At 37.3% G+C, this 21,456-nt stretch overlaps 1 protein-coding gene and 1 non-coding gene across 7 annotated transcripts in view; both read left to right on the forward strand.

The window, feature by feature from the left end:
* Positions 1 to 21,456, forward strand: part of ROBO1 (roundabout guidance receptor 1) — a 415,896-nt gene that overhangs the window by 256,669 nt on the left and 137,771 nt on the right. For all 6 annotated transcript variants that reach the window (XM_046003038.1, XM_046003042.1, XM_046003041.1 and 3 more), the window contains exon 3: positions 14,903 to 15,060. In XM_046003038.1, the coding sequence (XP_045858994.1) occupies positions 14,903 to 15,060 (158 nt within the window). The remainder of the gene's footprint in view (positions 1 to 14,902; positions 15,061 to 21,456) is intronic.
* Positions 20,134 to 20,297, forward strand: LOC123940960. The gene has a single exon (XR_006818120.1). It is a non-coding gene; the product is annotated as a U1 spliceosomal RNA (small nuclear RNA).

The raw sequence follows: 21,456 nt of genomic DNA on the forward strand, positions 1-21,456 counted from the left end.
AAAAAATACTTATTTTTTTGTCCACCGGAACTTATATTGATTTTAGAAATCTAACTTTAATGAGTATTTTAAATTGTAATGCCACTGAGAATGCCTTCGTTTGTCAAAATTAATTCTCATTAGTTGCAAGTTAGGTTATACCTCAGGAATATAAACCAGTTTTTGTATGTCCTTCCAATAGCTGAGAAAGCATTCAAATTTTTTTTTAAGATTTTATTTATTTATTTGACAGAGAGAGAGAGAGAGATCACAAGTAGGCAGAGAAGCAGGCAGAGAGAGAGGGGGAAGCAGGCTCTCTGCTGAGCAGAGACCCTGAAGCAGGGCTCTATCCCAGGACCCTGAGACCATGACCTGAGCGGAAGGCAGAGGCTTAACCCACTGAGCCACTCAGGCACCCTGAGAAAGCATACAAATTTAATAGTTGATAGCTGAAGTTGTCATTTTTAAGAGTTGATGTTGACAGGGACCTTGTATATGTGAAGGAGACCAGCAAATACTTAGAGAACAGGTTTATCAACATATTTAAAATACTGACAAAAGTTTTATGATACTCAGATTTCATTGACTAGTTCTAAACGACTTGGTTCAATAAATATAGTAACAACGATCAGCACTTAGAATATAAAAAGATTTAAAAACAGTAAAGAAAGCAAAAGTTACAGCTGCTTCTTGTGGAAAAACAAAACCTTGTGCATTTGTTTAATTTATAAGAATTGTTGCTGTTCCTGCTGGGATATGTTAAGGAACAGTAATCCAAAGCTTGTCAGCATTGCAGAGGAATTCAGAGGATCCTTTGTTTTTATTTGAGTTCCTTAAAGTTACTCATAACTTTATAGTTCTTTAAGTTGGTTAAGGATATTTTCAAAAACCAGGCAGCTAACCTGGTCCTGAGAACCATTTGTTCCTCGTTATACACAAAGGTCTTTCTTCAGATCTCCAGAGGAAGCAGTTGGCCCTCGTTACCCATAAGACTGAGTGTGTGTTTGATTCCATTTTGCCTCTTGCTCACTTAAGATTGTACTTTGATCTCTTCAACCTCAGATCATTTACTGGAGTCAGTAAAGTTAATAATAACATTTAGCTTGCTTTTCTTTAAATTTTACAATCACAGACATGAAATCCAGAAGCATCGGCTCAAATTCATGATAAATTTCATAAACTTCCAGAATTTTCCTCAGAGACGTTAATTCATGTTCATCTCTGAGGTTCTATACTTGCTGGGAACTTAGGGCACCACTCCAACTGGAATACAGATGAGCTGCTGACTTGTTCAGAGCTGGTGACTGGATTAAATGGTGGGGGGGGGGGGGGCTGCTGCCAACCGGAATACCTGTACGCTTTAAAAGTGTATGGGGGAAATTGGAAGGGAAGGTGAACCATGAGAGACTATGGACTCTGAAAAACAATCTGAGGGTTTTGAAGGGGCGGGAGTGGGAGGCTGGGAGAGCCAGGTGGTGGGTATTAAGGAGGGCACACATTGCATGGAGCAATGTGTGGGTGTGATGCAAAAACAATGAATTCTGTTATGCTGAAAAGAAATAAAAAAAAAAGAATTTAAAAAAAAGTGTATGGGGGTGGGGTATGGTGGTTTTGTATTTTGTAGATTCTTGCTCCCTCTCTGGAGCACTCCTAAAGCTGATAATGCCAGAAATGTCCTTGCTGTGGAATCCCCCTTTCCCTCCTTGTCTTTCCTCCTTGCCCTTCTTGCACTTTATAAGCAAAGAACAGGCTGTGGGACATCCAGAACCTTTCTGTGGTACACCTGCAGCGGTGTAGAAAGCTCCAGGCAGCGAACACAGGGCTAGTTCCTCAGTGGCTGATTTCAAAGCTGAGGACTCTGATAGAAGGATGTAAGCAGGGACAGTAAATCTTTCAATAAAAGCGTATTGCATGAGGACAACACTGGGTAAGAACTGGAATGGAGATGCAAATTCAAAGAGATTTAAAAATGAATAATGTGAAATTTACAACCTAAAAAGTGTACTTATATACTTATGTGTATTTCCATGGATCCAGCCTGGTGGGCATCAACTTCTGTTGGTCTTTATGTTTCATCAGATTTCCTTAAAAGAGGCAAGAACAGTTTTCCTTTGAATTTCATGTTTATGATAAGCCAGAAATTGTAAAGATTTTATTTTTATTTATTTATTTGACAGACAGAGATCACAAGTAGGCAGGGAGGCAGGTAGAGAGAGAAAGAGAGTGGGGGGAAGCAGGCTACCCACTGAGCAGAGAGCCCAACGTGGGGCTTGATCCCAGGACCCTGGGATCATGACCTGAGCCGAAGGTAGAGACTTTAACCCACTGAGCCACCCAGGCGCCCCAAGCCAGAAATTTTAAATACTGCAACCATTTAAACTTTCAAATATCAGTTTTTGAAATCTGAGAAAAGTACGTGGTCTTTTAAATGATTGAAGGGGACACCTAAAAGGGTTTTTGAGGACCAGTGAATTAAGCCTTCTCGGGTACAGTAAGGTAACAACACATGAAATACTTCTTAATATCTAAAAGAGTTATGATCTTATAAAAGGACTTACAAGGCAATCTTGAGCCACTCTAGACTAGGACCTTTGGGAGGCACCTTTGGCCAGTGTTTCTAATTGCTTCACTGGCTCATTGCCCTAGTAGCTCTCTAGGACTTAGAATAGTCTCCTGGATTGTTGACTGCCAGTGTTTTGCATACAGTAAACTCACCTGAGATTTGCACTGGGTTCAGGTGAAGAGCTGTGGGACATGGACCTTTCATAGCACAGAATCAACTCCCATTATCTATATAAAAATAGCACCAGGGGCGCCTGGGTTGCTCAGTTGGTTAAGCGTATGCCTTCGGATCAGGTCATGATCCTGGAGTCTGGGGATCAACCCCCAACATTGGAGTCTGGTCAGTGGGGATTCTGCTTCTCCCTCTCTCTACCCTTCCCCCTCTTGTGCTCTCTCAAATAATTAAAAAATACCTTTTTTAAAAAATAGGACCACATACACAAATAACATTTAACAATGATTTATAATTTGAGATTTTTATTTTGATAGAGCATTATTTCTTTGAATTATTTGTATCGTGTTCAATATTTTTTCTCTTGCTTCTATAACTTCTATAAGGATTAATTTTATATTTCATAAAACACTGAGTATAACTGGTAAAGATATCACCCTTAATAGAAGTTATGTAATGATTTACTCTTCTACTAATTGAATGTCTAGTAACGTTTAATCAGGGTTTGTTAGTATGACTCCAGTTATCAGCAAAAGGAGGTCTTAGACTTTGCCAAGGAGCTGAAGGCTGATTGAACTCTCCCAAGGGCTATATAGTTTGTTAGGAAAGGCCCCTCACACAGCTACAAAATTGCATATTTGTTATGTTCCTTGGAGATTGAAAGCTTTGTTAGATACTTGGCATTATTATTCTGACGCCCCAAGACAGCCTGTGATCTGGAAGATACAAGGAATTAACAGATCTGAAAGTTATTATGTTGAGAAATAGTCACAGTGATTTAGGGCAGATTGTCACCAATTAAAGATCCTTTTTGTTAGATTGATGTGTCTCTGTGTGCGCCATTTAGACTTAGGTTTTTCCTATCGCTATTCCTTTCAGTTGGAGGGGGGGTGATGTTATAATTGGCAATCTTAATTATACTGCACAAAGATACATTAGCGAGAATAGTTGCGTGTGTGTGTGTGTGTGTGTGTGTGTGTGTGTGTGTGTGTTTTAATCCAATAACTATTTTCTCTGGCTCTTCCCAATTACTAGGGAGGTTTTAACGAGATCATTTTAAACTGTGAGGATTTTTCTCTCTTGAGGCTGTTAACCATTAGACGTTCCATAAAACGTGAAAACTCCCTTTTTAGCTCTTCTGTTTCACTGCTGACATCTTGGGTTTGAGAGGGTAAAGAAACACCTGGTTTTTGTTTGTTTGTTTTTATAGTCACCTTTGTTTCCCCGCCAATATTTTAATTGGAAAACATTCCAGTCTCTCTCAGGAACTTAAAAAAAAATGTGTCTTTATGAAAATAGTTGTCTCAAGATCTAGTCTCAAGCTCTGTCTACTAACTCACGGTACAACCTTGAGTCCTTTTAGCTCCTGGACTTGGGGGTCTTCATTTGTAATTGGGGGTGGGGTGGGAACGGGGGAGTTCCTCCTTAGGCTTTCTGAAGTTCTGATTTTATAAGCTGTAGTAGTATAGGCTTATTTTAAAGCATTATTTTAAATTCAAGAGATGAAAAACTCTTCCACGTTTCACTTGGGTGTGACAGGGAAGACAGGATGTACTGTGGAGTTTTCTAAACAACCAGCAAGGAGATAAACTCAGGTCTGAGTATCCCACTCGTAGGCAAGTTTAGGGCTGAAAATCCAGGATTTGGTATCCAGCTGAATCCAGGTCCGATTCCTAGATTTATCACTCGCTGCACACAGGATCAGCACAAGAGCTAGAGAAATTTATTTAATCACTCAGATGTCAGTTTAACACTAGATCTGAATTCTAGTCTTCTGCAGGACAGCTCTAGATGGGGAAGTGAAACCATATCCCCTTAGTCTGTTTTGCATATTAAACTTTTATGTAGTGTTGCAATTAAACAAAGCATTCTGTGATGAAGGAAAGAGAAAAACCCTGAAATAAGGGCTTTGAAAGCAGAGATCAGCGATGTCTTGTTTATCCAGTTACTCACCACCTCCAAATGCAATGCCTAGTACTTTTATTGAACAAATTAAAGAGTGAATTACAAATCCTTAAGAGTTTGATGACTCAGCATTTTCCCAGGGAACTTCATTATGCTTTAGAGATTTCGAAAACAGTCTGACAAATGTGAACTCTCTTATTATTCTAATCATGTTATTAACATTTAATATGCTATTGATTCTCTTATATTTAAATAGTAAACAGAGCTTAATTTATGACAGTCCTGAGAAGTACCCGTTATGTTTTGAATTGTTCTGTCCTCTGAACAAAATAACTGAATGAGGTTTTACTATGATTTGCTACCAAGTGTGGATATCATCACAATATAGCAGTTATTAATGGTTGTATATATCATACACACATACACATACATGCATATATAAATTTGTTTATATAGTCTGTATAATAAAAATATATTCATTTTGTTTCTGATTACAGTCAGTTGAAATGATTTAATATACATCAAGCTCATGTAAAATTTGTCATGGTAAAAATTATACTATAGATTAATTGATCAAGGGATATTAGCAGTTCGCCATTCAAATTTGGAATATAGTAGTATAAAGGTCTGCACAGGTAAAAATCAATCCTGTTTTAAATACTAAGAGGCAGAATTTGAAATGACAGTGTATTTTTTAATCAATAAAACAGTTTTTGTATTATCCCTCTACTGTGGAATTATCCCCCCACACACCCCCACGCACACACACACAGGTTTCCTAGTCTTCCTCATGGAAAGGTGAACTCATATATTGTGAATCTATCCTCTTACACCTTAAAAATGGCATCGTCAGGGGCACCTGGCTGGCTCAGTCAGCTGAGCATATGACTCTTGATTTCAGGGTTGTGGGTTCAGGTCTTGCATTAGGTGGAGGGGTTACTTAAACAGCCAAAATCTTTTAAAAAATAAATAAATAAAAATGGCATGTTCAGGTATTCAAACCAGAAACCTGGGCATCATAGTGGGCATCTGTATTTCTGCCAACTTCAACCACTCAAGAGGTCATTTAGAATTTTACCTCCAGGTCTCCCCTTTGCAGCAAATCCAGTGCATCATAATGGTATCAGACCATCAGTTTTCCCTTAATTACTGCAATAGTCTGCTAATTGGTCTCTCCACTTCCATTCTTATTTTCCTCTCCATTTCATTCACAGAGTAGCTATAATGAATATTTAAATATGATAATTCCATCATGAGACAGCTCTGCTTAAAAGCCACTGAAGTGCTTCCCATGGGAATTGAAATAAAAGCTGACCCTTTATCACGGCGACTGTGTACAGCAAACCTGACCCCTGGCTCCCCTGCCTATCACGGCGGCTGTGTACAGCAAACCTGACCCCTGGCTCCCCTGCCAACCTCGTGTTGCATTGCTGCCCGCCTGCCCCATCACACAGAGTCAGAGTCTTTTCAAGTTCATTGGCTATAATGAGTTTTTTCTTCAGCCTGTGCTCTTTCGTCCTGCAGTGAATTTCCCTAGAATCTTTTTAGGCTTCAGATTAACTGTGACTTCCTCAGTGTTCCCTCACCTCCAAACGAAATTACATTCCTCATACGGCATCCTATCTTGTCCCTTCAAGTCATATATTACATGCCTTGATGATATCGCATGTATTACATGTCTTGATAATATCACATGTATTGCATCCCTTGATAATTTCACATGTATTGCATGCCTTGATAATATCACAAGATAATATTACAATTACAGTTGTATATTTATGTTTGGGTTTATTTGAATATTATCTGTTTGTTCTCCAATACCTTGAGCATCACGAGTGTAGGACTCATGCCAACTTTGGTACCATTTCATATATAAAACCTGGTGCTTCGTACAGAATACCTATTTATTGTAAACATTCGCAGAATGCCCACTATGTCTTGGGCATTATTCTGGGCACTGGATATCTAGAGTGATAAAGACAAATTCCCTGTCCTCTTGGAGGTGACATTTGAATTCAAAGAGTCAGACAATAAATATATGAGCATACTTCTTTGATCAAGAACTCTCTCTGTGCAGGGTGCTAGATATACAGAGTTGGATTTTATCAAAGAAAGAACACATGCCTGTCTTGCCCCAGTCAGGGTTCCATGGCTCAGATAGCCTCATTCTGTCTGTGTTTTTTTAACCCTGCCAAGCTACTCCTGAGTGTGACTTTCGCTCTGGCACTTACGAGCCCTCATCAATGGCATCCTTTGTCCTCCTCTGCATTTGTACAGCAGCTGAGAAATTTGGCAATTCCTTACGTAGTGACTAACAGTAATACCTCTTTGCAGATGTAATGCACCATATAAATGGCAAGTCCTATACAAACACTAAATAATTAGCCTTCATAAGAACTCTAACAAGATAGAGTGTAAAACTGTATGTTTTGTATGGAAATTACCAAGTCATTGAGAATATACTCACTGGGATTACAGCATCACGGAAGGACGTGTGTGTTGTGATCCTGAAATTCTTTACTTCTGTTTGTTTTGGTTTTGGTTTTTTTAATTGCTAAAATAAACACATCTACAAACGATACCGTATAAGATGCTATTTTACAAATGCTATCTTTTCTTCATTCATAAACGATCTGAATTTCTAGCTGAGTTTAAAGAATGTAAAAGGCAAGCACCAATAAGCTAGAACCCATGATTTTGGCCACCTGACTGCCCTTGGCAGCGCATGTTTCTTTTATGATACCTCTGATTCAAGTCTGCTGAATATTAACTATTTAAATGTTGAGAGCTGTATTGATGTAGACCTTTCTCTGGAACACATTACAGATTTAACTCCAATCTAGAATGCTATACTTACTTTCCCTTGGTCTTGATGACTTAGTGCCGTAGGAATTAATGCTAGAGAATATCTTGTATCACTGTTGGCTCCTGAAGTGAAAAAATGAAACCATGAAGCCTGGACTGCAGGCAGCCATGAGGGCTCTTCATAGGAAAGATCATGATGGTGTGCCTGCTTCTGCAAAGTGGGAATTTGGCTTAAGCTTGGACCCAACCTGAAAGTAGTCCTGACCGTTGGAAGACCAGGAAGGGGGTGCCCCGGTTCCTGTGCCCCAGCAGAACACAGAGGAATGCGTCTGTGTTTATATAAGCTTGCTCTTCCTTCCTATGTTGTATAAACGAACAAACTACTTCACTTTTTTTTTATTCCAGTAAGAGCTTCTTCTGTTTGCAATGTTCTGGATTCATTGTTAGTTGAAGTTGAATAGTGTATGAAATCCATCCGTACTATATAACTTCTTCAGCATGTATAATTTGTGTTACAAAAATGTACTGTTTAAAAAAATATACCATTTCTTAGGGTACAGCCCAAGAGTTTTGTGAAATCTTCAAAGCTCCAGTAGTTCCGAAAATAAGTGCTTTTACCAGCATATTTTCTTCCAGAATTGTAACCAAAGCCTAATTTAAGTTTTAAAAATAGAGCTGCGTACTACAAAAAAGCACAAGGAGAAGATGCCATAATTATTGAAGAGCATTCATAAGATGCACTCACTGCCAAATGTTAAAGTGAATGTGTATCCCTTAGGAAACCATTATGGTTAAAGCCTGACTTTGCGCAGAATTGATGTTTGCTTGCATCATTTAAAAATCAAACTTCTCGGGGCGCCTGGGTGGCTCAGTGGGTTAAAGCCTCTGCCTTTGACTCAGGTCATGATCCCAGGGTCCTGGGATCGAGCCCCACATCGGGCTCTCTGCTCCGCGGGGAGCCAGCTTCCTCCTCTCTGTCTGCCTTTCTGCCTGCCCCTCTGTCTACTTGTGATTTCTCTCTGTCAAATTAAAAAAAAAAAAATCAAACTTCTTAGCTTTAGAAGATGATGGTATACGGTGGATAATACCTCACAGAATATTATTTTACATGTTACCATTTTAGTTTTCTTCTTTAATGGGTTAAGATATCTTTCTGGGGGAGCACCTGGGTGGCTCAGTGGGTTAAAGATATCTTTCTGTAAATTCATCCTTTCTCTTGGAGTGTTTTTAAAAATTTGGAATTATTCTTTTAAGAAATGGTTAAGTGTTTTGGGATGCCCGGCTGGCCCAGTCACTAGAGCACGTGACTCTTGATCTCAGGGTTGTGAGTTCAAGTCCCACGTTGGGTGTAGAACTTGCTTAAAAAAAACTTAAAAATAATAAATGTTAAAGAGTTTTGAACACATTTGTACAAAGTTAACACTTTGTTCTTCTGGGTAAGTCTGTGAGCTTACTAAGTAGGAATGCAAGGAGTCATAAAAGCCTTTATGATGGACTTTCTTATCTAGCTCCTAAAACATATATCTTAATATAAAAGAACATGCAGTAAAACCCTGTTACATCGTCATTTTCTGACAAGATGAAGATTAATGTTATTTCTTGACAGGCATCAGCATTTATTAAAACTTCACTTTATAGAAGGAAAATAACAAAATTATAGTAGAAATGCCGGGCAAAAAGAATGTGTTCAGTACAAATATGTTAAATGGAAGAATGATACTGATTCTAGAATTAGATAACATTTATTTCAGCATGCGGGTGGACATTTAGAGAATTAGAAGTATCCTAGAAGGGAGTAATTTGGGGCACCTGGGTGGCTCAGTTGGTTCAGTGTCTGCCTTCAGCTCGGATCATGATCCCAGGGGCCTGGGATCGAGCACCGTCCTTGGGCTCCCCGCTCATGAGAGGAGAGCTGGAGAGTCTGCTTCTCCCTCTACCTGCAGCTCCCCCTGCTTGTGCACTCTCTGTCTCTCTATATGTGATATGTGTCTACTGAACATGTATATAATTCTCATCTTTGAGAATATCCTTCCTCTTTTAGTTTCTTCCTCTAATATACCCTGATTTTAAAGGATTTTTTTTTAAGATTTTATTTATTTGACAGACAGAGATCATAAGCAGGCAGAGAAGCAGGCAGAGAGAGAGAGAAGCAGTCAGAGAGAGAGGGAAGCAGGCTCCCGGCTGAGCAGAGAACCAAACATGGGGCTCAATCCCAGGGTCCTGGGATCATGACCCAAACCGAAAGCAGAGGCTTTAACCCACTGAGCCATCCAGGCACCCCAGGGTTTTTTTTATATATTATATTTGACAGCTTACTATTTTTTGCTGCAAGGTTTAATTGAAGACTAGTCTTTTAAGTAAAAAAGGAAATCCCAGAAGTGCATTTCATTGTCCTCTTTTCCCCAAGATACCTACTTCTAATTAAAATGCTTATATTTCACAGCACTCACGATAGCACATATATTCTTCTCCTATCCCCCTAACCCCCCACGTTCCATCTCCATGTCCTCATATCAGGGAGATCATATGATAGTTGTCTTTCTCCGATATTTCACTAAGCATGATACCCTCTAGTCCATCCATGTCGTCGCAAATGGAAAGATTTCATTTCTTTTGATGGCTGCATAGTATTCCATTGTGTATATATACCACATCTTCTTTATCCATTCATCTGTTGATGGACATCTAGGTTCTTTCCATAGTTTGGCTATTGTAGACATTGCTGCTATAAACATTTGGGTGCACATGCCCCTTCGGATCACTACGTTTGTATCTTTAGGGTAAATACCCAGTAGTGCAATTGCTGGGTCATAGGGTAGTTCTATTTTCAACATTTTGAGGAACCTCCATGCTGTTTTCCAGAGTGGTTGCACCAGCTTGCATTCCCACCAACAGTGTAGGAGGGTTCCCCTTTCTCCGCATCCTCGCCAGCATCTGTCATTTCCTGACTTGTTAATTTTAGCCATTCTGACTGGTGTGAGGTGATATCTCATTGATTAAATCATGTATTATTGTACAGGTTTTTTTAGTCATTTTGTTGTTGAAGTACAAGCAAATTACTGAGAAGAGCTAGCACAACATGCAAACCCGAATGATGAGTTCTATTTCTCAACATACCACTGAGAGTTTGAAGTGGCGTCTTCCGAACATGGCAAAAATCTGAGAAACCATAAGAATGCAGGAAATGTTCAAAGAGAGTCAGTTGACTATCAGAAGAGAAATTTCTCATTCAACTTCTGTTTCAATGGAAAGAGGCTGGATATTAATTATATCATGATATCAGTATGGTTAGAATAACTTTGTATTCAGGTAAGACCAGATAAGTGAGCAAATTGAGACAGAGTCCTGGTGGACGAAGAGATCTGTATTCTAACACCGCTGCCGAATCTTTACAGATTATTTCTTCTTAAAATGAAACTAATAAATTCATGTTGTCAGAGCCTTCTTCTGGGGACTAAGTGATGGATGTTTGGTGCGCTTCCTTACATAGCAAATGTGCAATAAATGTCGGCCATTGTTAGCATTCTTGTTTCATCGCTCGCATTATCATCATTATTATTTATGTGATGTGTTCTTCTCCCCTCTGAGGAGGCTTCAATGACTTGATTTCTAAAAGAAAAGTTAGGATCACCCATCTCTCAGGCCCCTAACTGAACCGGAATTCTATGATTCATGAAGCAGAAGGCATTGTATTTCACAGATGTTCACCACATGATTAGGGAACAAAATTAATTCTAGAGCACTCGAGCCTTACCCAAATTGGGCAGTCATGAGACTATGGTGCACTGATCTACAATCACTGTCAGGCATTCTGCAATAATGGAGCGGATTTGTTGGAAATATAATTGAGGAGATAGGTACATGGCATTTTATGGTAAAATGTTAAATGCATGTTAAAAAAATGCACTGTATTGGAAATGGGAATATCTTTTGTTTTCTTCTGGCCTTTTCCTGACAACTCAAGCTAGTGACAAAGTTTCTTGGGACTCCGTTGCCTCTCTTTATGGGATGGATTAGATGTTGTCAAAGACCAGTTCCTGTTCTGTAATTTTATGTTTTATTCAGTTCTAAATTTTCCCAGAGGGTTCTGAAAGAGTGTTATAAATATTAAAGTCTCCATAATACTTGAAACAGTTTCTGCTTAATCTTTTCTTCCCCCTTTGCTCCCTGTTTCCTCAACATTACCCAAATAGATTGCGAAGCCAACACCAAATTTTAGAATTCTTTTCTGAAAATATGTTTACCTATTTTGAGAATTATATTGAAAATGGAGTATCACTTTTCAAAAAGACCAATGATTGTATTTTTTGTTTTGTTTCAAAGGATAATCTTGTCAATTATTTTTTTAGACAAAAAAACAGTGAAATTCAAAGAATTTCAATGAAGCTTATATTTACATTGTGTTTTTCCCCCAATTTAACAGAATGGACAAGAGTGAGAAGCAGTTGAGCCAAATTCTGTGTACCAATCTGTGAACATAAAACATTACATAAGTGTGGAAGAAATGTAATGTTAGGATGAACAGTGATTTGTTTAATAACTTTTTAGGTGATATCTACTTGGATACATTATATATATATTATTTGTTCCTTTTCAAACTGATATTAAATCTTTCAAAAGTTACTTCCAGATTTTAGGATTTCATACTATTCATACTATTTTATACTATCAAAATATACATTTTGATTTGTTAGAGAAGGAATTTTTTTTTTTTTTTTAAGAAAAATGAACTGCATTGGAGAATACTTATGGATACCTTTGGTTTTTCTGCCAAGATGCTGCCAATCATTTGAACTCAGTTTTTAATTACTTAAATATATACATGATTCTAAAAAAAAAAATAAAAAAAATATATACATGATTTAAGAAAATTGGAAGGGCACCTGGGTGGCTTACTTGGTTAAATGTCTGTCTTCTGCTCAGGTCATGATCCCAGGGTCCTGAGATCGAGCCCCGCATGGGGCTCCTTGGCTGGAAGCCTGCTTCTCCCTCTTCCACTCCCCCTACTTGTTGTCCCACTCCCCTCTCTTGCTGTCTCTCTCTGTCTCTGTCAAATAAATAAATAAATAAATAAATAGAAAATGTTCAGGACAAATATAAGGAAGACAGTTGCTTTTTTAGAATAGAGAAAGAAGTCTTCAGTTCATAACTCTGCAGGGCTGCCTGTAGCCATAGGCAATACTAGAGTTTTATGCTTTACAGCTGCAAAAGTAATTGCATGAGCATTATCTAAGCAACAATCTTTAATGGATTACATTTTGTTAGCTTTTCATTATATACTGTAAAAACCCAAATAACATAGTAAATGAAAAAAATGACTTGATTTATCTGACTTAGACCTTTGCTATTTCTGAAAGACATTTCATTATCCATTGGTTTATTTGAGATACAATCTCAATTTGTAAATAAGATATAATGTTACTAAGTTGGTTTTAAGCTCATGAAGTAGAAAAATTGTACAAATGGTTTATTTTTATTTGAAAAGTATTTTCCTTTTGTGTGTTTCAAGGTTGTTAAAATTTTTCAGAGGTGTTGTCTTAGATTAATAATGTAATCCAGTAAAGGCATATACTGTCTGTTAAGATCTATTCATTTGCTTTTTCTATAAACCTTACATTTTATTTGTAGTACCTTCTTAACACCTAATCATAACGTAATTTTATACGATCTGAAGAGAAACCAGAGCATAATAACGTAATTTTATAAGCAAAAGTCTTCAAACTCTGCTGTTTTATTTTGTGGTAACAGTAGCTGGAGTTTTCAGTTCAACAAGATTTAATTTTTTTTCTATGTATTTTATTAAGAAATGATGTACAGTATTAAAATTAGAATTATGACAGCGTGGTGTGATTATATTGACTTTTCTTTTTCCTTTTACCATTCTTGCCAAAGAGGAGGATCGAGTCTCCTCTTTGAAGTCTTATTTTCCAAGTGTTAACACAGTCATGTTGTGTCCAAATTGTCGCAATTTGCAGATTTAAAAAACGGTTTTGTTTGAGTGGATGTTAAAGCTTACACAGGTGTGTGCACATGCTTAGTTTGTAGAGAGGAAGGCAAAGTAGAGAATTAGAAGAGAAAATGCAGGATTTTGGAACCCTGTAAGTTTGTTTGAGGTTCTGAAACCAAAATTTAAGTGCATCTTTTGAAATAACAGTTGAATATAACTTTTTTTTATAGTGTAGTACTTCATATGAAAATATTTTTCAGTGTCTTTGGGGTAGAAGGACATCCATTCTAGCACAAAATCGTGGCACCAAATATTCAGGTCGATAGGTTTCACAAGATAAGTAACATTTCTCACTTCAAGTCTGTGCATGTCACATACCCATGAACATTTTAAGTACCTTCTTAAATACGATTACAAAAGTTGTTCACGTCTTATCACACACGGGGAGAAAACGGAGTGGGAGAAAGAGAACATTTTTCAGTTTGGTATTGGAAGTGTTCATCTTCGTGCCTGCTTTGTACCTGGGGAAAGAGAGGTTATGTTCAAGTATACAATGGTGTTATGATTTAAGATGAACTGATGCAGAAGAATTCATGAGTTCTTGATGCTTTTGTAAGACACAGAGGACACTTTTGCTGGATGGACTGTTTTTGAAATTCGGATGTGGTTTATTTACTGCCTTTTATTCCAATGGTTACAAAGTGAATGACACTGCTTGTTTCATAGTATGTTAATATTACATTGGTATCCAGTGAAGATCATTGTAATCAACTTTTCCTCTTGTAAAATTTAGGGTTAACCGCAGATATGGGGTTAATATCTCTCACCTTGAATAAATTTAAGGATTCCGTGAAATAATATCTACCATGAAATGACTAAAAACACAAAATACAGAAGACACAAAGTGACATAGTTGGTAACAGGACTGTTCTCATCCTTGACTCCTTCCAACATGTGCTTTACTCAGTGATAATGGAAAAAACAGAGTATTTTTGAATATAGTCATTTTGCAAATATGTCTAAAGTTTCTGTAATAAGCATAGTTAAATTGTAAGGATTATATGCTTTTATGCACTAATATGAAATATCTTTAAAGTAACTCTCAGTTGAATGCATGTTTGGAAGTCTATTTTGGTGTGTAGGTGTGTGTAATTCACTTAATAATAGAAAGCATCACCCTAGTGTGTCATGTAAGTCAAAGGCGGGTTCAGTTTGATTCATTAGCGTGTGGATGGGAAAATGTGGGCAGTAGGCAGAGAAGAAATGCCAAATGCTAACTGTGATGGCACAAAATATCAAAATACATCTGTCCACTGGCCCATAGAGAATATCAAATTACCCCTGCTGTGGAGGCTTAAGGCCAGATATCTTTATCAAGTTGTATATGTCTCTAAGTAGATGTAGATTCTCCAAGATATATGGAGATGGCTATTACTACTAGTTTATTCTAATAAATGTCTCTTTAGCCGGAGTTCAGAGATAAGGACTGTCTATATCACATGGAGTATAATGATTTCATCTTGTTCCCACAGTCCTACGAGATGACTTCAGACAAAATCCTTCTGATGTCATGGTGGCAGTGGGCGAGCCTGCTGTGATGGAATGCCAGCCTCCACGAGGCCATCCGGAACCCACCATTTCGTGGAAGAAAGATGGCTCCCCGCTAGATGACAAAGATGAAAGGATAACTGTGAGTATTTAATTCAGCAGTGGGGAACATTTATAGAACTAACTGTATATATCTTCACCGAAAAGGGAAAAGTGAAGCAGGTTTTTTTGCTTTTTTGTTTTTTTTTTTAATAAAGGGTTATATTATCTCCCATTTTCACTTCTTTCCATTAAAATAAACATCTTTCCATTTTCCCTGTATCGACATGAAAATGAGTGAGGAAAATACGTGTTGCTTCGTTTGGCGATTGGGAAGAGAAAACCGTAATGTCTACTTTAATGTCTTAGACTTGACTCTTTTACGTATGATTTAGTTGTTATTATAATTCAGGGCATATCCCATCTCCATATGCTACAGTAAAAATTGTTAAAAATTTGGTAATACAGTATGTTTCCAAAGGCCTCGTAAGTCACTTAACCATTTATGGTTTTTTTTACATCTCTTTCTCCTTTTCAAATGGCTTTTGTATTCTGTAGAATTCACTGTTATTCCTGAAAACTAAAATCTCATTCTGAATGATGGTTCATGATGGATTTATCTCCTTGCAAAATAAAATCACATGACTAGATTATTAGATTTCAAATTCCTGTGGAATACAAGTAGAGAAATATGCTATCTGGCATATTTTCCTCTTGACGTCAGTGAGTCCATATGACTTCTTTGCCTTTTCTTTCTTTTTCTGTCTTGTAAGGTGTTTGCTAAAGTACCAAAATAACTGAACTCTCCTTGGTTCTATGATTGGACAGTCTTGCCCTCTATAAGCTTTTGTTTTGCTCATACTCTGTGTCCGTTATGAATTCATTGGCCAAGATTTAGAGGTACTCAGGAGAACACGTGTTTAAGGAAAAGTCACTGCTAAATGTGTAGAAGAACAAAGTTATAATACAGACCACTTAATCCTGATAAGCATTTGCACTATTTCTGAACAACCAGTTAGCAGATTAGCATGAGAATTAAATAGTGAAAAATAAAATCAAGAAGGTTATGGTAGATGGGTTTTAGGGACCTTAAAGAAAAAAAAAAACAAGCATTTTTTCTGCAGTGATCTGAATTAGAATGAGTGTCTCAAAGGATTTTTTATAATTCTAGCAATTGGAATAAGAATAACCTGGTTGTACTTTTAAGAGGTGTGGAAAAGTCACATGGCAAAGTGAACTGTATGGGAAACACTGGGGAAATGAAGTTGAGAGCCAGGGGAGTAGAGACTATAGAAACAAATGCTCCTTTTATTGGTGATGATGGACTCCTTTTAACTTTATGTATAATTAAGATAACATCTTTGTCTTAAAAACATATTTTAAGTCATCTAATGACCACTATCTGTAATTTCCATTTCCCTGCCTGAGTGATTCAAACACATTGAAACCATTATTATCCATTTCCTCCTTCAGATCTTTCCTGATTAATTACCTATTTGTGTTTAATACCAATGGATGCTAAAATTCTTAGCATTGGAGATGCAGCATTAAGCAGAAATCAGTGAGACCCCTTCTGAAGTTTAAATTCTGTGAGAGTACAGGTAAAAACCAAAATAGATAGTACAATATATAATATGGTAGACTATAATCAGTCCTGTAAAAAATACTAAAGGAGTAGACAGATTAATTAAGATAGGGGTAGGATTTCAGTTTTAAATAGGATGACCAGAGAATGCTTCCCATAAAAACCTGAAAAAACTGAAGGAGGAAACTACACAAGCACCTGGAAAAGTAAACAGAAGAAAAGTTTAAAGACCTTAATATGGGGACCACCTAACACTTTTTTTTTTAAAAGAGGGAAATGGTCAGTGGGGGTTGAGCAAAGGAGAGATTGGTAGGAGATAATATTGGGAAAACAAGTAACTAGACTGTGGATATAGATATATAGATATAGATGTAGACATAGGTACAGATATAAATATAGATTACTATAAGACCTTACAGATCTTGTAAATAGTTTGGCTTTTCCCCTTGAGTGAAGTGGAAAGCATCAGAGGATTCTCAGCAGAATCCTCTGCTGTCTTGAGAAAACACTGACGGATAATAACGATTAAGCAGCGAGACTGGTTGGGAGATTTTGCAATAATCTAGACAAGATGGAAATGGTGGTTTGGCTCTGTGTGCTAGGAGGGGAAGTAGTGAGGAGTGGTTAAATTCTAGATCTGCTGTGAAGTGATAGCCAGCAGAATTTGCTAACAGATTGGCTGTGGCTTATAAATTAAGAGGAGTCAAGGCTTACCTTAATTGATTGGTCTGTGCGATTGAAAATATTGAGATGCCATTAATTGTAGAAAGAGAGGATTTGGGGTTGGAAGTATCAGCAGCTCAGATTTGGACATTGTAATTTTGAAATTCTTATTAGATATCCAAGTATAAATGTCAAACAGGCAGTTGGAAACATGAGTCAGAAATTCAGAGTTGAGGTTGAGCCTGGAGAAAAAATTGAGTTGTGGTAGACATAGCAAGTACTCATTACTGTGCAATCCTCCCCTCCTTCTGGGCAGATGAAAGACTCTGCTTCCCAGTTTCCTTGCTGTTGGGCAGACCAATTTGATTGGTTCAGCTTCGTGGGCTGTGAGTCTAAATTAAATACTAGTGGGTGAGCCTCCAGCACTTTCTTTCTTCACCATGTGGCAACCAAAGGGGACACTTGTTCCAAGTAGTGCAGTTACAACATGGACACTCAGAGAACCTAGGTCCCTCAGTAATGGGGAGCAAAACTTTCCACCCCCCACCTCTGTCTGCCATGATGGACACATCAAATGAGTGAGAATCTTTGTTGTATTAAGTCACGGAGCATTTCTTACCACAGACTAATGTAGCTTATCCTGATAAATATGGAAATCATCATTGTGTCCATATTATTTAAAAACAGGAGACTGAAATCACCAAGGGAGTGATTATATGTAGAAAGGAAAAGAGGTCCATTAGCCCTCAGGGAGAAGAGGCAGAAAGAGCAGCGGAGACTGTGAGAAAGGAGGGAGAGCAGAGGGTAGCCAAAGCAAAGACAGTGTGTTAAGGAGGTGGCAAAAACTGAGCCAGTTGCAGCTGGTTCATCACGTAATAGAAGGACTGAGAATTGACCATGGAATTGAACAACTTGGTGGTCATTCATTGATTACCTTCACAAGAGCACTGTCCGTGGAATAGAAGGGTTGAAACCTCACTGACCTGGTTCAGGAGAGATTGGAAAGATTGAAATCAGACACAGAGAATGAACAATTCTTTTTATATTGTATCTTATATAGAAGATAAAAAATAAAGGGGATTGTAGTCTCACATTTTGAAAGGTCTCAGACTTACTCTTAATATATAATCTGTGCATTTTCTGTGATATTCTCAGTTTAATACTGCTATGGTAAATTTGATTTTTTATATATCTCAGAACTTCCTATTGTATCAAATATTGAATTTGAAGCAATGTCATGGTTTATGCCATAATGTTTAATTTATTATTGGGTCTTCATTTATCCTTTGCTGCCCCAGAAGGTGCTCTCCTGTGAATGCAGGGCACTATATCTCTTACACATTAGTAGGGTAGAGTCAATAAAAGAACCGTCTCCAATCAGGAATCAAAACAGTTTAAAGTTGTAATAACCTATGAGTACGAAAAAATGCCAAGATGTTAACGTATAAATAATTTTAAAATCATTTAAATGCTGCCAAAATGATGATCCACGATAGTGTTCCGTATGTTAGGAAGTTGTAAGATCTGAAATTTCTACTTTTCTAAGACCATCTGTGTGTTTTGGATAAATTATGACTGTTAAACTGATAAAACATTAGAGGTAAAAAAAAATTATACATACAGGGAGATGAATAGATTAAAATCAGCAGTTTGGGTTCAGAATTGCTGTTCTTATTTAGATCATAATTGTTTTTGTTTTTGCTTTTGTTTTCCTTTAGGCAAGACTAAAATTAAGTAATTAAAACAAAAATTTCAAACAGAAACAGAATGTCTGACGTTTATTTCCAATTCTTTTTTTTTTTCCCCCTCAAACTGAAAGTAGTCTCTTAAGAGATATTGGTTACTAGATATTTTACATGATTCTTCTTTCCTAAGCTTTGTTTTCAAATAATTGTTTTCATTTCTGTTGTCAATGTACTTTGCCAAATGTGTTGAGTACAGATGAACAGGAGATTAAAGCACATAATATCTTTATGAAAGGCAAGCAAAGATTGCACAGTTATTGCTACAGTTTTGGTTACAGGAATTTCTTGAGTTCTTTAATGTGGTGGCTTTCTTTGTTGAAAATGTAAAGTACAGCTCTCCCAGCTGTGAGAACAAAGACACCCTACAAAAAAGGGCAAATACGTAATTGAATTGTAGCTGCACCTGTATTTTTGATGTTCTTAAGTCATTTCTTTTTACATTGACCTGGATTCTGAGCCAAATTTTAGATCTGTGATGATTACAAACCAGCAATATATAAATAGCATTTTCTTATTTTCCTACCTGACAGGAGACTCTTTTAGAACTCCTTTTGGCACTTATAGCTTGGAATAATTTGAAGGAAGACTTAGATGATGTTTAGTCTTTCTTCCTTTCTTTTATTTTTTTTCTAGACATGAGTATTTATACTTAGAATTAGAAATAGAAGTAGTTTAACTGGCAGACTGGATTAAGTAGATTTACTTCATATGCCTGAGAATTAGTCATAACCATTATTATTAATAAATGAAATTTTCTCATAGAGATGAATCAGAGGACTAATACTTTTTGGGGGGGTAATGGAGAACCCTTGGATGTACCTTACAAAAAGTGATATATTTATTTTATTTCAACATACTTTGGAAATATCATGCTTAAGTTCATAATTGTTTTGTAAATGTGAAAAATTGATAATGTTAAAATTAGGGAAAAAAAGTGTTGAGTACCTGCCATGTCCCTGATACTCTATGTTATCTCTAATTCCCTTAGAAACTAAATGAATAAGTTTTTTTTTTTTTCCTTTATGGCACACTTATACTTGCCAGGAGGTATCCTGGAGAAGATGATTGTGATGACGACGATGATGATAGTAAACACTTATTATAGCACTGTACTATGTGCCAAGCACTATTCTAAGTACTTTGTGTATGTTGACCTATTTAATCTTGATAACAACTTTGTCAGATACTTCCCTGGCAGGGGAGATACCATGATCACGAAGGTGGTTTTCCCAGGGCGAGGCTTATCCATTGCACTCTGGATATGCTGACCCCTGCGATTTCCCCACATGTGGGAAACTCGACTGCATAATTTGTGGTAGTGGGGGACTGTGTTTGCGCTTTCCCCTGGGGGGGGCGGGATTTGTCAGATAAATACTAAAAACTTCACTAATGCAGCAAATAACTCTGAACTGGCTGGGGAACAATTATGTTAGCCTGTGTCTTTTGCTCACTAATAATATTTTCTGTAGGGTCCTATATATATATTATACACACACACACACACACACACATAATGACTCTGACTTACTATCAGTGTAGATTTCAACTTAGAATAATAGTATCCTTTAGCTTCTGCTGTAAAGTATTATCTTTAAGGGGAGCCTGTTTGGCTCTGTCCAGAGAATACCCAACTGTTGATCTCAGGGCTGTGAGTTCCAACCCCATGTTGGGTGTAGAGATTACTTAAGAATAAAATACTTGAAAATTTTGAAATAAAACATTATGTTTATAAGGGTTTGGAGAGGTAATTCACACCGTGATGGTGATGGTGGTCTTGAACGTAGGATTGGTGCATTTAAGAATTGGTCCAGGGGCAACTGGATGGCTCAGTCATTTAAGCCGCCAACACTTAGGGTCATTATCTCAGGGTTGTGGGATCGAGCCCTGTATCAGACTCAGCACTCAGTGTGGGGTCTGCTTAAGATTCTCTCTCCTTCTCCTTCTGCCACTGCCCCTCTTGCATGCTCTCTCTCTCCCGACTCTTACCATACCTCAAAAGATATGAGGATAACCCATAACTATTTACCATATGACATTTAGGGAAAGAAGGATCTATGTTAAAAAGGATATTATGAATCAGTGAATTATTCAGTTGAATGTGTTTTATGATTAACTGTCCAAATTGTAGATTAACCAGGTTCAAATATAATCAGCTGTACACACTTCAAAACTTATTGCTGAAGAACTAAATGATTATAAGAAATTATATGATGAATAGGAAATTGAGTTAAAGAAAATATTGTTGATGTAGTGGCTTGGCAATTTTGTATAGATACAATAAAGTATAATAAAAAACGAATACCATAGGGGCACCTGGGTGGCTCAGTGGGTTAAAGCCTCTGCCTTCGCCCCTGGTCATGATCTCAGGGTCCTGGGATTGAGCTCCGCGTCGGGCTCTCTGCTCAGCAGGGAGCCTGCTTCCTCTCTCTCTCCGTCTGTCTCTCTCCTATTTGTGACCTCTGTCTGTCAAATAAATTAATTAATTAAAAAAAAACTAATACTGTAA

This window comes from Meles meles, chromosome 4, assembly GCF_922984935.1.
Source record: "Meles meles chromosome 4, mMelMel3.1 paternal haplotype, whole genome shotgun sequence".
NCBI classification, from domain to species: domain Eukaryota; kingdom Metazoa; phylum Chordata; class Mammalia; order Carnivora; family Mustelidae; genus Meles; species Meles meles.